Source organism: Moschus berezovskii, chromosome 4, assembly GCF_049115385.1.
Source record: "Moschus berezovskii isolate FMDL1 chromosome 4, NW_MosBer_1.0, whole genome shotgun sequence".
Classification (NCBI taxonomy): domain Eukaryota; kingdom Metazoa; phylum Chordata; class Mammalia; order Artiodactyla; family Moschidae; genus Moschus; species Moschus berezovskii.
In genome coordinates this window covers 90,931,329-90,950,926 of record NC_142463.1, presented here as the reverse complement: position 1 = coordinate 90,950,926, position 19,598 = coordinate 90,931,329, and the positions used below count along the sequence as shown (strand labels likewise).

Below are 19,598 nucleotides of genomic sequence, written 5' to 3'. Positions count from 1 at the left end.
GGAGACCTGGGTTTTAATCCCTGGGTTGGAAAGATCCCCTGGAGAAGGAAATGGCTACCTACTCCAGTATTCTTCCTGGAGAATCCCATGGGTGGAGGGGCCTGGTGGGCTACAGTCCAGTTCAGTTCAGTTGCTCTGTCGTGTCTGACTCTTTGCGACCCCATGGACCGCAGCATACCAGGCCTCCCTGTCCAGCACCAACTCCCAGAATTTACTCAAACTCATGTCCATTGAGTCGGTGATGCCATCCAACCATCTCATCGTCTGTCGTCCCCTTCTCCTCCCGCCTTCAATCTTTCCCAGCATCAGGATTTTTTCCAATGAGTCAGTTCTTCGCATCAGGTGGCCAAAGTATTGGAGCTGGGCTACAGTCCATGTGGTCGAAAAGAGTTGAACATAACCGAGTGACTAAGCACACACACACTCCCTTTGGGACACAATTGGAGTCTAGGTTTTTGCAAAAACCATTCTCACTTCTTTAAGGCATGACCTAGGGCAACTTATTACTTGTCTGTTCACTTCCATATGAGTTGAGGACCCCGTACCCCCCAGGATTTTTTATTCACTCACTCACTCATTCATTCAGTAAACAATGACCACACCAGATTCTGGAATACACAGCTGAGTCAAAGAAACAGCATCTGTCTTCATGGAGCTTATAATGTAGAGTGGGAGGTAGGCAAACCATCTCAGACACACGCTTACACACACACACATGTGAAACTGTCAACTTTAAGTACTCTAAAGGAGAGACGCATGGTGCTATGAAAGTTGAGGCAACGGAACCCAACCCTAATTCTTATCTAGCAGGGCATTGTACAATCTGGTTTAGCCATGGCCAGCTTCCTCACACTCAGGCAATGGGAACATTCAGCCTGAATCTGGGTCCCTTCTGGGCTCTGAAGGAGGTCAGCTGCATTCGTGTCACCAGAGCTTGGTGAGAGCTGAACGCAGGCCCCGTGCACCACGCTTTCCTGCTAACTAGCTGATGACCTTTAAATCATGACATCTGATTTTTGCTCTGAAAACAAACTTTGGTGTTGGGCCCCTGTGAAGCCCCTATGACAGAGTTTGCCATTTTTACTGCAGAGACACCCAGCAGAGGTAGGCAATAAATCTCAATTCAGTTCTCTTTTTCTATTTCCAACAAAGTAGACAACTCTTTGAAGGCCCTTCCACGTGTCCTGACTCCAAAGGCAATGGCTCATACTGAACAGATGGGGCTGAAGATTTCTTTTAATAAGTTCATAAATAAAATGATGCTACAATAGAATCACCATGACAACTGGCCCACAACTTGGGGACTGATTCTGATCTCAGGTGTTCTGAAGGCCCCTCTAACCTCGCCAACGATCATTTGCAGATAGGGAAGAATGCAGCAGCAGCAAGAACAGAGGCAGTCAGGGGGTTGTGCTTGGCCACTCCTGAGCAAGGCCACAGTCAGATAACATCTCAAGATCTTAGTTCTCACGCAAACAGCTAGTCAAAAGTGAAGAAGAGGGCCAGATCTCCTTCTGCTGTATTCCTTAACCAATAAATTTCTGACCCAGTGTTGAATGAACTCCAAGGTATGACTAACTTCTCTCAGGATATCACTGGGAAAGTATTTCTAGAAAAGTTTGTTTTAAAGTATAAAATTCCAGTTTACTTCTGAATTAGTATTCCATGCTGTTCTACCCAAAGAAAGGGAGAGAGGCTACATCAGAGGTTCTCAAGAGTCTCTTGGCTCAAAGACTGGGAAACTGCCACCGGTTCGGGAAACTGTATGGGAAACTGCCACCAGACTGATTGGACACTGCTTCCGATCAGTAAGAAACCAAAGTGTGATCAGAGAAATAGTCATTCGCATCAGGAAACAAATCGAGACGAGGGCATCCGCAGTTGTGGGTGTGAGTGAGGTGCTACTGTCATGAACGGCAGGATTGCCTCTTAGCTTCCACCTGCACGTCCCACCTCTCCCCCTAGAGTGTGTCTCCTGCATTTCAGACCCTGGACTCTCCCCCACTGCTTCTGCTGCCCTCATAAAAACCCTGCTCTTCCAGTCCCTCCTGAGAGGGTTTTGGACAGTCTCCATGCTCAGGACACTCGGTGGCGTCTGGTCTGGGCAGGCCTGGGACAGGGTTCTATATATACCCTGCATGTTTAGGTCCAGGCTCTCACAGAGTCTTTTGAGAACACAGTTCCTTCAGCCCTAAGCCCTCTCTGCATAGGTAGGGAACCCAAAGCTACTCAACAAGCAGGCTGATGGGGAGAGCAGGGAAGGGGACTCCACTCCTGCCATCCTCTGTATGCCCACTCAGCCAGTCCCCTTCCCTTCCCAGTCCCAGATCAAACAATATCAAAAGTGTTGTGTGTTTCCCTCAGTCACTAAACAATCCTAATCCTTCTCTTGTGGCCATGTGTTGAATTTGCACAAAGAAGCCACTAGCCCACCGGTTTTGCAAACAGCAATCCATCCTTGGGACTTCCCTGGTGGCTCAGACAGTAAAGCATCTGTCTACAATTCAGGAGACCTGGGTTTGATCCCTGGGTCGGGAAGATTCCCTGGAGAAGGAAATGGCAACCCACTCCAGTACTCCTGCCTAGAAAAATCCCATGGACAGAGGAGCCTGGTGCAGGCTCCTCTGTCCATGGAGTCGTAAAGAGTTGGACACGACTGAGTGACTTCACTTTCACTTTAATCCAACACTGGCTGGGTGGGTTAGGACATCCTACTACACAAGGCAAGAGAGCAGACATCAATTTTCCACGACAGATGAAGACATCCATAGACATCTTGGAAGATGCACACTTACCTATCTGGAAAACTATTTCCTTTGGGAATCCTACAGTTTGGTTCTGGTTCCATGATTGAGTCCACAGCCTGTTTTCTTCCCTTACATACCAAAGACTTGTTGAATCTGTGGTCAATTATTTACTCATTTCATCTTTCAGCAAGGCTAGTTGTGTGCCACTTTTCATGATAGGGAGACAAAAAATCAAGACTTTGTTAATGCAGGGTTGTGCTGTTAAAAATAGGAAGTTTCAATAAAACAGGGAAGAGGAATTAATCTGATGTTTCAAGTATTGGGTGGCCATAGGATGAAGGTTATACATCTTCCTGCAAGCTGTTCATAAGGTACTGGCCCTGAACTGGAAAGGTGATGTGGCTTCTAACTTCAAGGTTGGTAGAATTGTTTGAAGTCTGCTCCGAGTTTCAGCTGAAACCCAGGCCTTCCCTACCAACACACCCTACAGCCAGCACGGGGGAGAAGGGCATTCCTGGCGCTCTGCTGCCCTCGTGCGGCCGACCGCGCGGTGGCACAACCATCTCTTCCCAAGACTCCCTAAACCGGCTCTCCACAGAGGGAGCCCTGCCTTTATCAACTCTCTTCCTCTGTCTTCCCCTCAAAATCCAGCTGTCAGGAGCAGCTGCTCCATCTCAAGCGAACATACTCCCTCGAATAGATCATCTAATTTGACCTTTCTAGTTTCTCTGCCACGGTATGGGCTCTGGGACAGCTTGTGGTGGAGGCCAGTTGCAAGGAATTTGAAGTCAGAGGACCTGACTTAAATTTTGTTCTGCCACTTACTAGCTGGGAGACACTGGGTAAATTATTTCATCTCTTTGAACCTTAATTTTCTTACCTTGATTCTCAAAAATATTACTAATGAATTTTTAAGAGAGATTTGTGGAAAAAGTTTTCCTCTCCGTGGACTGAGTTCCGTTGGTGGGCACTTAGTGAGGGACTCCCCGGCAGAGGTAGAGTGAACTGTCTGAGTGAGTCTGGGGGTAGGACCCAGAAGTGACTGCTCTGACCTTCCGCTTCCTTTTTTAATCTGTTGGGTGCAGATTTCAAGAGCTCACGGTATTTTTCTCAACTCCTGAGGGCAGTTGAGCTGCCGTTTGGGTTATGGGAAGGGGCAGGGGCTTGCCTTAGTGCACGGAGTTCAGGGTTCAGCAGCTATGGGTTTATGCTTATATTTTCCTATGCTTGTAATAAAGATGCTGCTTTGATCTCTTATCTGCCGAGTCCTCTTGTTTCTCACTTGGTCTAGAATTCAGGTGGGGAATGGGAACACTAGGTATCAGGCTCCCTGAAAATCCTCAACAAGGTAGATGAAGGACTTCAAAAGTTACAAAAAAGGGTTTTTAAAGAGACGCCGGCCCCGGCGGCGCAGACGCGATGCGAGAGACGCCGGCCCCGGAGCAACGAACCACGCAAAGAGGTGCGGCCGTGAGGAGCTACCCCACGCCTGAGGCCAGGGCCGGCGGCCGAGAGGAGCTACCCCACGTCCAACAGGCGGTGGCTGCGCGGGCGCAGGAGGGCCGAGAGGAGCTACTCCGCGTTCAAGGTCAGGAGGGGCAGCCTTGAGGAGATAGCCCTCGTCCAAGGTAAGGTACAGCGGCTGCACTTTGCTGGAGCGGCTGTGAAGAGATTTTCCACGACCAAGGTAAGAGAAACCCAAATAAGACGGTAGGTATTGCTAGGGGGCATCAGAGGGCAGACACACTGAAATCATAATCACAGGAAACCAGTCGATCTGATCACATGGACCACAGCCGAATGTGGTCCACTGGAGAAGGGAATGGCAAACCACTTCAGTATACTTGCCTTGAGAACCCCATGAAGAGTAACAAAGGGCAAAATGATAGGATACTGAATGAGGAATTCCCCAGGTCGGTAGGTGCCCAGTATGCTACTGGAGATCAGTGGAGAAGTAACTCTAGAAGGAATAAAGGGATGAAGCAAAACCAATACCCAGCTGTGGATGTGACCACTGATAGAAGCAAGGTCCGGTGCTGTAAAGAGCAATATTGCATAGGAACCTGGAATATTAGGTCCATGAATCAAGGCAAATTGGAAGTGGTCCAACGGGAGATGGCAAGAGTGAACATAGACATTCTAGGAATCAGTGAATTAACATGGACTGGAATGGGTGAATTCAACTCGGATGACCATTATATCTACTACTGTGGGCAGGAAACCCTTAGAAGAAATGGAGTAGCCATCATGGTCAACAAAAGAGTCCAAAATGCAGTACTTGGATGCAATCTTAAAAATGACAGAATGATTTCTGTTCGTTTCCAAGGCAAACCATTCAATATTACAGTAATCCAGGCCTATGCCCCAACCAGTAATGCTGAAGAAGCCGAAGTTAATCGGTTCTATGAAGACCTACAAGACCTTTTAGAACTAACACCCAAAAAAGATGTCCTTTTCATTATAGGGGACTGGAATGCAAAAGTAGGAAGTCAAGAAACACCTGGAGTAACTGGCAAATTTGGCCTTGGAGCACGGAATGAAGCAGGGCAAAGGCTAATAGAGTTTTGTCAAGAGAATGCACTGGTCATAGCAAACACCCTCTTCCAACAACACAAGAGAAGACTCTACACATGGACATCACCAGATGGTCAACACCGAAATCAGATTGATTATATTCTTTGCAACCAAAGATGGAGAAGCTGTATACAGTTAGCGAAAACAAGACCAGGAGCTGACTGTGGCTCAGATCATGAACTCCTTATTGCGAAATTCAGACTTAAATTGAAGAAAGTAGGGAAAACCACTAGACCATTCAGATATGACCTCAATCAAATCCTTATGATTATACAGTGGAAGTGAGAAATAGATTTAAGGGACTAGATCTGATAGATAGAGTGCCTGAGTTCATCTCGTGACATTGTACAGGAGACAGGGACCAAGACCATCCCCATGGAAAAGAAATGCAGAAGAGCGAAATGGCTGTCTGAGGAGGCCTTACAAATAGCTGTGAAAAGAAGAGAAGTGAAAAGCAAAGGAGAAAAGGAAAGATATAAGCATCTGAATGCAGAGTTCCAAAGAATAGCAAGGAGAGATAAGAAAGACTTCCTCAGTGATCAATGCAAAGAAATAGAGGAAAACAACAGAATAGGAAAAACAAGAGACCTCTTCAAGAAAATTAGAGATTCCAAGGGAACATTTCATGCAAAGATGGGCTCAATAAAGGACAGAAATGGTATGGACCTAACAGAAGCAGAAGATATTAAGAAGAGGTGGCAGGAATACACAGAAGAACTGTACAAAAAAGATCTTCACGACCAAGATAGTCACGATAACATGATCACTGACCTAGAGCCAGACATCTTGGAATGTGAAGTCAAGTGGGCCTTAGAAAGCATCACTACTAACAAAGCTAGTGGAGGTGATGGAATTCCAGTTGAGCTATTTCAAGTCTTGAAAGATGATGCTGTGAAAGTGCTGCACTCAGTATGCCAGCAGATTTGGAAAACTCAGCAGTGGCCACAGGACTGGAAGAGGTCAGTCTTCATTCCAATCCCAAAGAAAGACAATGCCAAATAATGCTCAAACTACCGCACAATTGCACTCATCTCACACACTAGTAAAGTCATGCTCAAAATTCTCCAAGCCAGGCTTCAGCAGTATGTAAACTGTGAACTCCCAGATGTTCAAGCAGGTTTTCGAAAAGGCAGAGGCACCAGAGATCAAATTGCCAACATCCGCTGGATCATGGAGAAAGCAAGAGAGTTTCAGAAAAACATCTATTTCTGCTTCATTGACTATGCCAAAGCCTTTGACTGTGTCGATCACAATAAATTGTGGCACATTCTGAAAGAGATGGGAATCCCAGACCACCTGACCTGCCTCTTGAGAAACCTGTATGCAGGTCAGGAAGCAACAGTTAGAACTGGACATGGAACAACAGACTGGTTCCAAATAGGAAAAGGTGTACGTCAAGGTTGTATATTGTCACCTTGCTTATTTAACTTATATGCAGAGTACATCATGAGGAACGCTGGGCTGGAAGAAGCACAAGCTGGAATCAAGATTGCTGGGAGAAATATCAATAACCTCAGATATGCAGATGACACCACCCTTATGGCAGAAAGTGAAGAGGAACTCAAAAGCCTCTTGATGAAAGTGAAAGAGGAGAGTGAAAATGTTGGCTTGAAGCTCAACATTCAGAAAACAAAGATCATGGCATCTGGTCCCATCACTTCATGGGAAATAGATGGAAAAACAGTGGAAACAGTGTCAGACTTTATTTTTTTGGGCTCCAAAATCACTGCAGATACTGATTGCAGCCATGAAATTAAAAGACGCTTGCTCCTTGGAAGGAAAGTTATGACCAACCTTGATAGTATATTAAAAAGCAGAGACATTACTTTGCCAACCAAAGTCCGTCTAGTCAAGGCAATGGTTTTTCCCGTGGTCATGTATGGATGTGAGAGTTGGACTGTAAAGAAAGCTGATCGCCAAAGAATTGATGCTTTTGAACTGTGGTGTTGGAGAAGACTCTTGAGAGTCCCTTATACTGCAAGGAGATCCAACCATTCCATTCTAAAAGAGATCAATCCTGGATGTTCATTGGAAGGACTGATGCTAAAGCTGAAACTGCAATACCTTGGCCACCTCATGTGACGAGTTGACTCACTGGAAAAGACTCTGATGCTGGGAAAGGTTGGGGGCGGGAGGAGAAGGGGATGGCAGAGAATGAGATGGCTGGATGGCATCACCGACTCTGTGGACATGAGTTTGAGTGAACTCCAGGAGTTGGTGATGGACAGGGAGGCCTGGCGTGCTGTGATTCATGGGGTCACGGAGAGTCGGACACGACTGAGCGACTGAACTGAACTGAACTGAACTGAAAGGAAAACATACTTCTTCCCATCTCTGCCCCTCAGTCCCTCAGTTATCAGGTTCCCCTCCCCAGAAAATAGCGATTACTAAAACCATTAATGATTTTTCTTCCAGAGAGAGACTAAACATACGTAAATACAGGTATGAACTCAGTATTCGTGTGTAACTGTGAGCTCAGGCAAGCTGTTTGACTCCTTGTGCCTCCATTTCTGTACCAAAAAAGAGAATAATAACTGCTGCAACCTCCTGGTGTTTTGTGGGGATTCCAGGAACACATGCCAAGCACTCAGAATGGTGTTTAGAATATAACAAGCCTCACTTAGTTTTAGTCTATTTGCTGAATGCTGCAATTCAAATGACATAGGTGACTTCCACATGTTTAAGTAGGATACATTCTTTGAAATAGAATTTAAAATGTTGTTAGCTGTTGCCAAAATGCCTTTCATAGTGGTTGCATCAACTCACTCTCCCACCAGTAGTATATATGTGTTTTAGTTCTCCACAATCTTGTCCAGTTTGTTAGCAAACTTTTTGAATTTTTCGGCTCTTACTGATGGAACTTATTACCTAATTACAGTTCTAATTATGATTTATCTTAAATAAAGAATAAAGTTGAGTATCTCTTTGTACGTTTGAAGCCATTTATATTTCCTTTTCTGCTAATAGCCTAACCTTATCCGTTCCTTTACTTTTCTATTGAGTTGTTTATTTTTTCCTTATTGATTTGTAGGAACTCATATATGTTGAGAAAATCAGCCCTTTGTCTATGAGATGCTCTGCAAGTATTTTTCCAGCTTGCCATTTGTCTTTTGAACGGTACTTTGTAAGTCAAGTTAATCAGTCCTTTCTGTTTTATTGACCATGCGTCATGTATTCAAAGGCATACTTCACTCTGTTGTTTTTGAAGTTCTCCCATATTTACTTCTAGTACTTTTATGATTTTTTTAGTTAAATTTTTGACATATCTGGAATTTTGAAAAAAGTAGTAAGATATAGATCTGATCTTATTTTCATCTTCATGACTACCTAATTTTCTCAACACCATTTATGAATAAACTAATTTTCCCTAAATGATTTGATATACCAACTTCATCATACTCTAAACTTCCTCTTGTATTTTTGGTCTATTTCTGGTCTTTCTATTTTATCCCTTTATTTTTCGATTCATAAACCATTAACATGTTTTAATTAGCCATTCTTAATAAAACAGTACTTTCAGTTAGCTGTTCAGGTCAGCCTTCCCATCTTACTTTTATTTGCTTATTTTTATGAATGGTCTTTCTTGTTTATGGCTTACAAAGGAAATTTAGAATAATGTTACCTAGTAAAAAGTAATCTTACTGATATTTTTACTAGGACCATCTATGGGGTTATCCATTGGAATTTGGTAGGGGAGAGGGCTAACATTTAGATCAATTTCTAGTTCCCCTATACTGTTGTTATGCATACCTCTCATGCTATAGCAAGGAGATGGACATCCTCATTTGAATAGTGCTTTATCCAACAGGGACCTGGTTTTGTGTAGTGCTCAGGGATGCACAGAGTACTTAATGATATCTCATTTATTTTTACACTAGGAGATGTGTTATTAGTTCTGTTTTCAAGATGAGGAAATTGAAGCTTCAAAAGTTTAGCATACTTGCCCCAATGAATGAAGGACGTTAGTTAGTGGTAGAGTTTGGGACTTGTACCCCAATCGATTCTGAGTTAGTTCCAGAGTACCACCACTTTCATTAGGCTTTTCTGGCTGTGGATGAGCTCTGCACCTCTAGAGGTGATAGGGAAAGACATGTCAATGATGGAGAAGGAGTCAGCATTGCAGAGTTTGCTTTTATTTGTAACCCAGCCTGGATTGTTCATTTGGTTGAAATCCTCCCAAGTAGATCAGTGATGCCAAGGGAACACTCATGGTGCTGTGAGCTCTGTATCACACTTTTTAGAAGGTGACGGGAGGTAGTCTCAGCTCTCAACGGTCTAACAAGCTGTTGGTCCCAGTGGGAGGGCCATAGATCTTTTCTCAGGCCAGGAAAAGACTGACCCTTGGTCTTCAAACTGGTGACTAGCATTGTCTGAGCACACCCAGACAGCTCCAGCTGTGATTTCATCCGGTTGTCGTCCAAAATTTGTTAATGGAAAGTGACGGATGAAGATGGAGGTGAGATAAAAGGAACTGGACTCAAGCCTCACTGGAGAGGCAAGGTGAGTTTGTCACTTTAACCTGAGCATATACAACAGGATCCGAGTGTACAGCATTCTGTACACTCTTGGTCAGGTGGTCGCTGTTTTCTTTGGGGGCTTTGAAAATCATGCTGGCATAGGTAAGTGCCTCCTCTGAGGATGAAAGCTGTAGAGGAGGAAGGAAGAGGAGGAATGGGTCAGTTCGATTTGGAGGAAGGTGTCTCTCAGAAGCAAGTGACATTTAAAAGCAACTTGAAAGCTTGGATCAGAGAAGACCCAAAGAGATCAGAAGAGCCCTTCGAAGAATCAGTGGCCCAGTGTCCAGTGGCATCAGGCCTCCAAATCCAGGAAACAGAGTGACTGTCTTACCTTGGCTGGATGATCTGAAGGAGGATCCAGGGTCTGGGGACTGGAATGACCTGCTGCAAGGGCCAGGAAGAAGAGGAACAAGTCTCACCCATGGGGCCTGGAGGAATTAGAAGCTTCTTTCTTTAATTTTGGATGAAGGGACAGGGCAGAGGGGAGGTACTGGAGGTGGGAAGGGTGGAGGATGAAGAGGGCTGAGAGGGAAGTGAAGGGGTTCAAGTCCTTGATCTGTGGATAGCGCGGGCTCTGTCTGTTTTACTCCCCTCAAAGCTACCTCTATTCTCGATGGCAGAGAAAGAAGGGCTGTCACAGCTCTTGGAGACTTACATTTTCTGTAGATCTTTATGATGAGGAAGACAAAGGCCATCAGCAGCAGTGTCAGTATAACCCCAGCAAAAAAGGCTAAGACCAAATGTTCTTTGCTGTTGTGGTGAAGAAAGGGAGCAGAAAACCCATGGGACTTTTTGAAGGCCTTAAGACAAGAGGGTAACCTTTTCCACCTATGGGTAAACCCCTGAAATAGCTTTCACACTGGTTAGTCAACTTGCAATCTCTCCGCCTGGTTTTCAACTTTTGGCTTTCAGGTTCCGAATCCATTTGAGGTGTCAGTCAAAGCTGCGGGCTCTGTTCCCCCTTAAAAATGTTCATAGGATTGCACATAGCAAATTTTATAAACTTAGGGGCTTCAAGAGTCTCTCGAGGCATGGGGGACCCGAGGTTAAGAGCCACATTCTGAAGGTAAAATATTGATTTACTCTACTGCTGTTTCTGGTCCCTTCTCCCTAGACCTCCCTCCCCAAGTCCATAAGGCAAAGTGGTCAACAAAGAATCAAATGCCATGTGGTATGAGATGAAATGGGAGGCATTTCTTGCTTACTTGGGGTGGCCAGAGAGGCAGCGTGCAGAGGTCACTGCCGAGGCTGTGGTGGGGTGGGTGCCTGGTCCCTCTGTGAAAGAATACAAAGGGGATTAGCGCATTGGCCACATCTCCTCCAGCCCAAGGGTCCCCACGTGCTCCCCCTTATCCAAGCAACCAGTAGGGTCTAACCATGGGGGCTACAGCTCTGTGAGAGGAGGGAACATTGTTTCTTGGAGCCTGTATTTTTTAACATGAAAACTAGATCAGGAGCTTAAACAATAACCAGCTACACAAGTGAAAGGAGAGCCTAGTGTTTCTGCAGTCCCATTTGTCCCTGTAATAACATTTCAGTGCTCTCCCTCAAAGATTTTAATGAGACCTAGAGACATATGCTCCCTGGGACTTAAGCAGAGAATCTTAAGGCCAGGGGTTAAAGACCAAAGTGATACCTAGAACTAGCATTTCCTGAAGTCCCGGGGAATGTGAACTTAGAAATCGTTGCCTTTTTTTGGTTCATTTGTTTTTTAGGGCAGCTATTAACAGTGACTAGCCAAAGGCAGCCTTGGTGAAGGGACTTCCCTGGTAGTTCAATGCTAAAAAATCTGCCTGCCAAAGCAGGAGACACTAGTTCAATCCCTGGGTCAGGAAGATCCCCCTGGAGGAAGAAATGGCAACCCACTCCAGTATTCTTGCCTGGAGAATCCCATGGACAGAGGAGCCTGATGGGCTACAGTCCACGGGGTCGCAAAGAGTCGGACACGACTGAATGAGCATGCGCACACTCAAGGGGAGTGAGCCAGGCTCTCATAAACTACCAAGATGGTCTAATGCTGAGGACAGGGACTCCCTTCACTCATATTTGGAGAATCAGATAGTTCTCCCTGGTTCCCATTTTCCCTCTTCTTGGCATTAGATCTTGCATCTGATTCTTCCAACTTCAGAAATACCATCCCCTGACAACCCTTCAGACAGTGTCCAGTGATTCCTGTCCATCTGAACTCAGCATCAAGACAAGTAATGAGTTCTGTTGCAGACTTACTATAGTTTGGTTCAGGTTTGGGCATTTGGTTTCCCATGTTGCCTTCCCCTGAGAATTAAAAAAAAAAAAAGGTACATCTTAGAAAGCTTGGAAAGGAGAGGCAGCAGAGGGGCCAATTCTGAGATTGTGACCTTAATATCGGAGCTGTAATGAAGGAGAGAGGCAAATGGTGGGAGGCAAATGGTTCTAGTGAGGTCAGTGGTCCCAAACTTTACAGTGAGAGGACCACAGTTCAGCAGGCAGGCCTCAGCTCTGTAGGTCCATACATTTGATCTCATCAGGACATCAAGAATTGACTGAATGTTCCAGAACAGACTCATACCAACCAGCTCATAGGAGACTAATGTATGAACTAGAATAACATAAAAAACATGTTTGTATAGCTAGCGCATTTCATCAAAATGTATGAGGAAGCCAATTAAAACCATAATTTTTATTGATAAACATCAAATTGAAGTATGAAAGAAGCAGAATGGATGATTTTAATATTGAGTGTCATGTAGGTCTGATGCATTGGCTTCAGTCTTCTCTTGCAGTGCTGGGCAAACTAACTTGCTCTTGGAGGTCCTGCATCAGACACTTCTATTTTGTTCACATATTATCTTTTCAAGCATGACGACGTCTTTATACAAGCTATGGTTCTTTCATGTTAAACTCTCTGTATTTCCCCTCTTTTATTTATTTATACAAAAAAGTATAGAGTACCTAAAAGCAGAAAAGTAAAATAACTCAAACTTCCACTATCCGTTGTTAATATTTTAGTGTATTTCTTTTTTGTTGTACTTCCATGCATCTTTTATTTATTTTATTTTATTTTTTTTATAGGTAATTAATTTATTTTTTATTGGAGGCAAATTATTTTACAATATTATATTGGTTGGTTTTGCCATACATTGATATGAATTTGCCCCGGGTCCATGCATCTTTTAAAAGCTAGTTTAGATGCTTCTTCGTATCTCCTTTTCTTTTCTTACTGTTTCATCATAAACTGTTTCCTATTTCACTGAAAATTTCTATAAGCCTCTGAGTGGTGATAGGTCTTTCTTTTGTAACTATGTACTATAGCTTGCTTTTCTAGTTTTCTGTCTGTTGATAAAAATTATTTCCACTTTAAACAAAATAAAATAACAAACAATTTTAGGAGGCCACAGTTTTACTACATACTTAGACAAACCCATGAGGAGAATTTTTAATTCTGCTATAACTACTGTATTTTAAGGTTACTTATATAGACAATAAATGACATCAATTATTTGTACTTAATTATTCAGCTGTCAAAAGTGAATTAATTTCCGAGTCCTTCGACATAGGGAAAGATTGGGAGAAGGACACCTCATTGCCATGTACCAGTTACAACAGCAAAATTATCAAACGCCTTATAATCAGACAGACTTTTAAAGATCATGTAATCTAGGATAACAAGAAAGATGCCACAGGGAAATTTGGTGAGAATTCTGAGCCATAGGGATAGAAAGTCCATCATCCATAGCAGAATCCATAGGGGTAACAATTTTTCCAGCACTTTTTGCTCCTTTTCTAATTTAAAAGTCAATAATCAAGAAGGAGGGGATATATGTGTACATATTGCTGATTCACCACGTTGTACAGCAGAAACCATCACAACATTGTAAAACAATTATATTCCCATAAAAATTAAAAGGCAACATAATTAAACATAGGATAATAAAAAGTCAACAGAAGAGCTGACTTTGTAGAAATAAACAAAGTAGAGTACTGTAAAATATTTATGCAGTATTTCTTAAATATTGAAATATGTGCCTGCACTAATCACGGTTTGAATTTATCCTATGAATTTGTACTAAACCGTATCACTGGGGAAGTGGCGGAGGGGAGGATCATAGGTTTCCATAAAATTTTAACCTTCCCATGAGTGGTTCTGAATTTACAACCACCCCAAATAAATGTTAGCACAGTCACCTAAAACAAAAGCTGGATCCCCCCATCCTGAAAGACAAAACTTTCACAAGGTGCCACAGGGAAATAGTTAATGAATCCACACTAGTTACGAATCCATGCTGAGAAAAACAGGAAGCATATACCCTTTGAAAACAACCCTCCAAACATTTGACAGAAACACAAAATAGAAACAGTACTCTATATACATACTTTTTCACATTTTGTCTAGCATTGGAGAAAGAAACTTACTGATTGCCTTTATGGCCACCAACTAAATGCAGCCATTCACATACAACCTTTCCCCGACCAGATAAGGTTAAAAAAAGTAAGTGAAACCACTAAAAATTAGATTAACATTTTGTTTTGGTCATTATTTCATCTATATTAAAAGATGGGGTAAATGTCTTTACCTTTTAAGACAAAGTCCAGTTGTGAGATTTCATTGTCAGAGACGGAGCTTTTCACTTGCTGCTTCTGTTATCATTGCTATTTCTCAGAATGATGAAACAGTGATTACTGCCACTGCCACCATCAAGCTGTGTGTCGCAAAGATCTTGTCTAAACTCTGGGGCCAACTTCCTGTTTGTGGCAAACTCTGTATTTTTTTTTTTTTTTCATTCCGCAAGCAGAGATCTTTTATATCTTTTGACATGTGAATGCCAGAACATTGCGGGGATAAGACAAGTTTATTTCCAATTAAGTATTAATTGAATATGGAACTACCACGTCAGATGTGGGGATCACAGTGGTGTGACATTATCATTGTCATCAAGCATGTCATAATCTCGTTTATTCCAGCCAAGGAAGTAAGGTTGATAGAGAAAAATGAAAAGCAAATGGTGTTAAGTGCGGACTAAACAGTCTTTAAGTGTTTTGAGGCTATGGAAATCGCCAGCTTTCCCAGTGACTTAGTGACAAAGAATCTGCCAGCCAATACAGGAGACATGGGTTCGATCCTTGGGTTGGGAAAATCCCACATGCTGCGTGGCAACTAAGCTTGTGCATCACAACTGCTGAGCCTGCACTCTAGAGCCTGGGAACTGCAACTACTGAGCCCAAGTGCCACCAACTACTGAAGCTCACACACACTAGAGCCTCATGCTCCGTAACAAGAGCAGCCACCACAGTGAGACGTACACACACCACAGGGAAGTGTAGCCCCTGCTCAACACAGCTAGAAATGGCCTGTGTGCAACAATGAGAATCCAGTACAGGCCAAAATTAATAAGTAACAATTATATATATATATATATAGCATGGAGATTGCTTCAAAGGGAAGGTGGATCATTTACGTGTAAACATTTACCTGTAAACATTTACCCATAAAATAAGAAGTATACATATTAAATAGACGCAATGGGGTATGTGCTATGGGTATTTTAGAGAGAAGGCAGGAAAGCTCATGAGGCCTACTGTCTAACTGAGAAGAGTAACAATAGAAAAGGAAATAACAGATTGATTACAGATTGTGTTCAGGGACATGAAAGAAAGAAACAAGTGCAATGCTGGAAAGTCAATGATGGGAGGATGTCTTTAGATAAAACGGATGACCCCAGGAATTCCTGTCCAAGGAGTGATATTTACCCTGAGAACCAGAGGATGGGGACGAGCTGGTTGGGCAGAGAGCCTGGGGAAGACAGTTCCAGAAGAGGGCAGAGTAACTCGCAGGCCTGGGAGAAGGGAAGAGCTGGCAGGGCAGGCAGGATCAGGCAAGGCTGCAAGCAGGGAGACCTGGAGTATGCTTGGGGAAGAAGAAATGGACTGTGTGAGGAAGTTCCCAACGCGAGGACTGCTTGCTGGGCTTTGAGCAATGGATTTCTGGGACATCAGCAAGGTTCAAGAGAGAGGCCTTGGTAAAGGTCAGAAAATAGTTGTGTAGATAGATTTGAGATATACTGTGGAGGTCTTTAAATCAAAGCAAAAAGTATATTTTAAGTATTAATAAAGAACAACTAAAGATTTTGGAATTCTTGTGTGAATTCCAAACATGACCTGTAAGGAAGATTGTATCACATCAAATAAAATAAACTGTGGGTAAAGAAAGAGACAAGGAAATAAGCTGTGTCAGACACACAGGATGGAGTAGGACTCAAGAGAAAAAGGATCACGTCACACAATAAGGGAGTGGGTGTCAAGAAAAACATCATAGAGGAGATGATGTTTGAGTTGCTTCTTGAAAGATGAATCACATTTTCTAGGCAGAAAGAGGAAGGAAGCGTATTCCAGGCAGAGGGACCATGTGAGCAAAGACATGCTTTGTCATGTTTGTAATGTTCAGCGAAATGCAAGTATTTCATCATTGCTGATGCTACAGAGATTAAGAGTGGGTGGAATCTTTTTCCAGTGGGTTAATGGAAAAAGAAAGATGGTAGAGGAAGAGCAAGGTCACATGATAGAGGACCTTAAACAGATTTTCCTTGGAGACAATGGAGAGACTGCTGAAGGATGAAACATGATCACATTCTGGTTTGGGCAACAGAGTGTAGGAGGGACTTGTGCATGCCAGACAGGGGCAGGGAGCCCTTTAGTATGGCAGAGTTCCAGGTGAGAAACAAGGATGATCTAATCAGAGACACTGGCCTTGGGGAAGAGGAGGCAGGGCAGAAAGGTGATGAATCTCTTTTTCTAGTTGTGAGAGAAAGGTAAGGGGGAGAGAGCTCAAGATAACTCCCAGGTTTCTGTCTTGAATCAGCAATTAATGGTGAGAATATAGAAGAAGGTGAGTGTAGGATTGGACATGTATAATGAGCTTGCTGTTGAACACATTGAGTCTAGGGTGCCTGTGGATTGTACTACCGAGAGATGTCAAGAGGGTAGTCAGATACACAGGTCAGGGGCTCATGAAAGAGTCAGAGCTGTGTGGTAGAGAGTACTAGTTCTCACCCCAAACCAGATCTCCTTTCCTGGCACAGACGCTCTTATGGTTTAGTAGTGCCGTGTGATAAGCTCTGGCCAATGGACCAATGAAAGTGATGTAGTTCCCTGTTAGTTGAAGCGTTTAATTACTGAAGGAAGACCTCCTCTGACCCCTTCCCCTTTAGGGTGATCAGAGATTTTTGAGATGAGAAGATAAGGTTGAAAGCTCTAAAGTGGATCGCTGAGCCACTATAAGGAGGATAGTTTCTCCAGTGGGTCACGTGGACCTACAGTGGATTCTGCATGAGCAAGAAATAAACTTTTCCACATTACACTACTGAGATTTTGGGGCAGTTTCTTTCCTCAGTTGACCTAACTTATCCTGCCTAATACAACTTGGAATATAGATTAGGAAGCCATCAGCATACATGTGACAGTAGAAGCCACGGGGATGGATCAGATTATCCAGGAACAGTTTGTAGAATGAGAATAAAACATTCCTAGAACTCTGAGGAACACCACTTACTTAAGAGCGAGTCAGAAAAAGTGGAGGAGCTTCCCTGGTGATTTGCTGGTAAAGAATCTACCCGCCAATGCAGGAGACACAGGTTCAGTCCCTGATCTGGGAGGATCCCACGTGCTGTGGAGCAACTAATATGCCACTATTATTAAGTCTGTGCACTAGAGCCCATGTGCTGCAACTACTGAAGCCCACACACGCGAGCGCCCCTGCTCCACAACAGAAGCCACTGAAATGAGAAACCCGAGCACCACAACTTGAGAGCAGCCCCCACTCTCCGAAACCAGAGAAAAGCCAGCACAGCAACACAGACCCACACAGCCAAAAATTTAAAAATAAATTAACAAAAAAATTTTTTTAAGAAATAAAACCTGGACTCAGTTACGGAAATTGAGAAGACACAGAGACAGCAGTAATAGCAAATGTAGGGACCAGGGAAGAAAAGAAGGAAAAGCTGTGAGCACTGAAGAATTGATGCTTTTGAACTGTGGAGTTCCAGAAGACTCTTGAGAGTCCCTTGGACTGCAAGATCCAACAGTCCATCTAAAGGAAATCAGTACTGAATATTCACTGGAGGGACTGATGCTGAAACTCCAACACTTTGGCCACCTGATATGAAGAACTGACTCATTGGAAAATACCCTGATGCTAGGAAAGATTGGAGGCAAGAGGAGAAGGGGACGACAGAGGATGAGATGGTTGTATGGCATCACTGACTCTATTGACACGAGTTTCAGTAAACTCCTGGAGTTGATGATGGACAGGGAGGCCGGGCGTGCTGCATTCCATGGAGTTGCAAAGAGTCCGACACGACTGAGCGACTGAACTCAACTGAACAGTGCCAGATGCTGCAGAGAGACAGGTTGATTAAGATGAGGACTGGAAAGAGTTGATCGGATTTAGAAATGAAGAGATCCTGATCTCTTTGCTAATGCAGCTTGGGGTATGATACTTGTGGAGAGTAACACTTCAGTGAGTTAAAGAGTGAATGGAAATCCCGAGATGTACAGCAGATTAGATCTTTAAAGAAGTCCTCCTGTTAAAGAACACCAACAAAGGCTGGATAAAACATTTGAAACATCAGCTGGTAAAGAATCCGCCTGCCAATACAGGAGACATAAGAGACATGGGTTCAATCCCTGGGTCGGGAAGATGCTCTGGAGGAGGGCATGGCAACCCACCCAAGTATTCTTGCCTGGAGAATCTCATAGACATAGGAGCCTGGCAGGCTACAGTCCAGAGGATTGCACAGGGTTGGACACTATTGAAGCGACTTAGAGCACACAATTTAAAAATGCACGACTGATAAGTAAAATAGCCAGTGGGAATTTACTGTGTGACACGGAACTTAATCCAGTGCTCTGTGACAATCTAGAGGGGTGGGAAGGAGTGAAAGATGGCAGCGAAGTTCAAGAGAGAGGGGACATATTGTATACATGTGGCTGATTCATGTTGATGTATGGCAGAAACCAGTACAATATTATAAAGCAGTTATCCTCAAAAAAAAAAAAATATATATATATATAAAATGCATGGCTGAACTAGATGTTGGAAATCCTCAAAAATCACAGTTGAGACCTGGAGCTGCTGTTTATTCTAGGAAGAGCCACCAATTTTTGGTGACCTGAAGATTGGGTCTACAGGCCTTGTATGAGGTCAGGAAACCTAGTCAAAGGCTGCATCAAGGTGGGAAATTGGATCAGACCCCCTGAAAGGGAACCCACAGTGAGTGAATCAGAAAAAAGCAAACCAGATGGAAGTGGTAGGGATCCTTAATATATCAGGTTTCTATTGCAGTATAACAAGTATCACAAATATAGAGGCTTGTAACAGTACATATTTCTTCTTTCAGTTTCTGTGGGTTAGAGGCTGTTGTGGTTCAGTTGTGATGCCATCCAACCATCTTACCCTCTGTTGTCCCCTTCTCCTCCTGCCTTCAATCTTTCCCGGCATCAGGGTCTTTTCCAATGAGTTGGATTTTTGCATCAGGTGGCCAAAATATTGGAGCTTCAGCCCTTCCAGTGAATATTCAGGATTCATTTTCTTAAAAATTTAATTGAAGGATAAATGCTTTACAATATTGTGTTGGTTTCTGCCGTACAACATGAGTCAGCAATAAGTATACATATACCCCCGCCTCTGGAACTACCCTCCCCACCCCCCTTCTGTGTTGTCACAGAACACTGGACTGAGCTCCCTGTTATACAGCAACTTCCCATTATACACATGGTAGCATACATG

General features: G+C 43.4%; 1 protein-coding gene across 1 annotated transcript; it reads right to left on the bottom strand.

The window, feature by feature from the left end:
* Positions 1-9,438: 9,438 nt before the first annotated feature.
* C4H1orf162 (chromosome 4 C1orf162 homolog) lies at positions 9,439-14,544 on the bottom strand. Its single transcript, XM_055403641.2, has 6 exons — positions 14,392-14,544; positions 12,065-12,112; positions 11,044-11,113; positions 10,494-10,588; positions 10,170-10,222; positions 9,439-9,966 (listed from the first exon to the last, which is right to left on the bottom strand). The coding sequence occupies exons 2-6, from the start codon at positions 12,099-12,101 to the stop codon at positions 9,799-9,801; spliced, it is 423 nt and encodes a 140-aa protein (XP_055259616.2). The 5' UTR covers positions 12,102-12,112; positions 14,392-14,544; the 3' UTR covers positions 9,439-9,798.
* Between the last annotated feature and the right edge of the window lie 5,054 nt (positions 14,545-19,598).

What these genes read in the sequence shown, in the direction of transcription:
- C4H1orf162 (XM_055403641.2), bottom strand. Translation starts at nt 12,101, where the DNA reads ATGGGAAACCAAATGCCCAAACCTGAACCAAACTATA. An exon ending in CAAACCTGAACCAAACTATA is followed by an intron (nt 11,114 to 12,064) that starts GTAAGTCTGCAA and finishes ATTCTTTCACAG; the next exon opens with AGGGACCAGGCACCCACCCC. An exon ending in CATAAAGATCTACAGAAAAT is followed by an intron (nt 10,223 to 10,493) that starts GTAAGTCTCCAA and finishes TGGCCCTTGCAG; the next exon opens with CAGGTCATTCCAGTCCCCAG.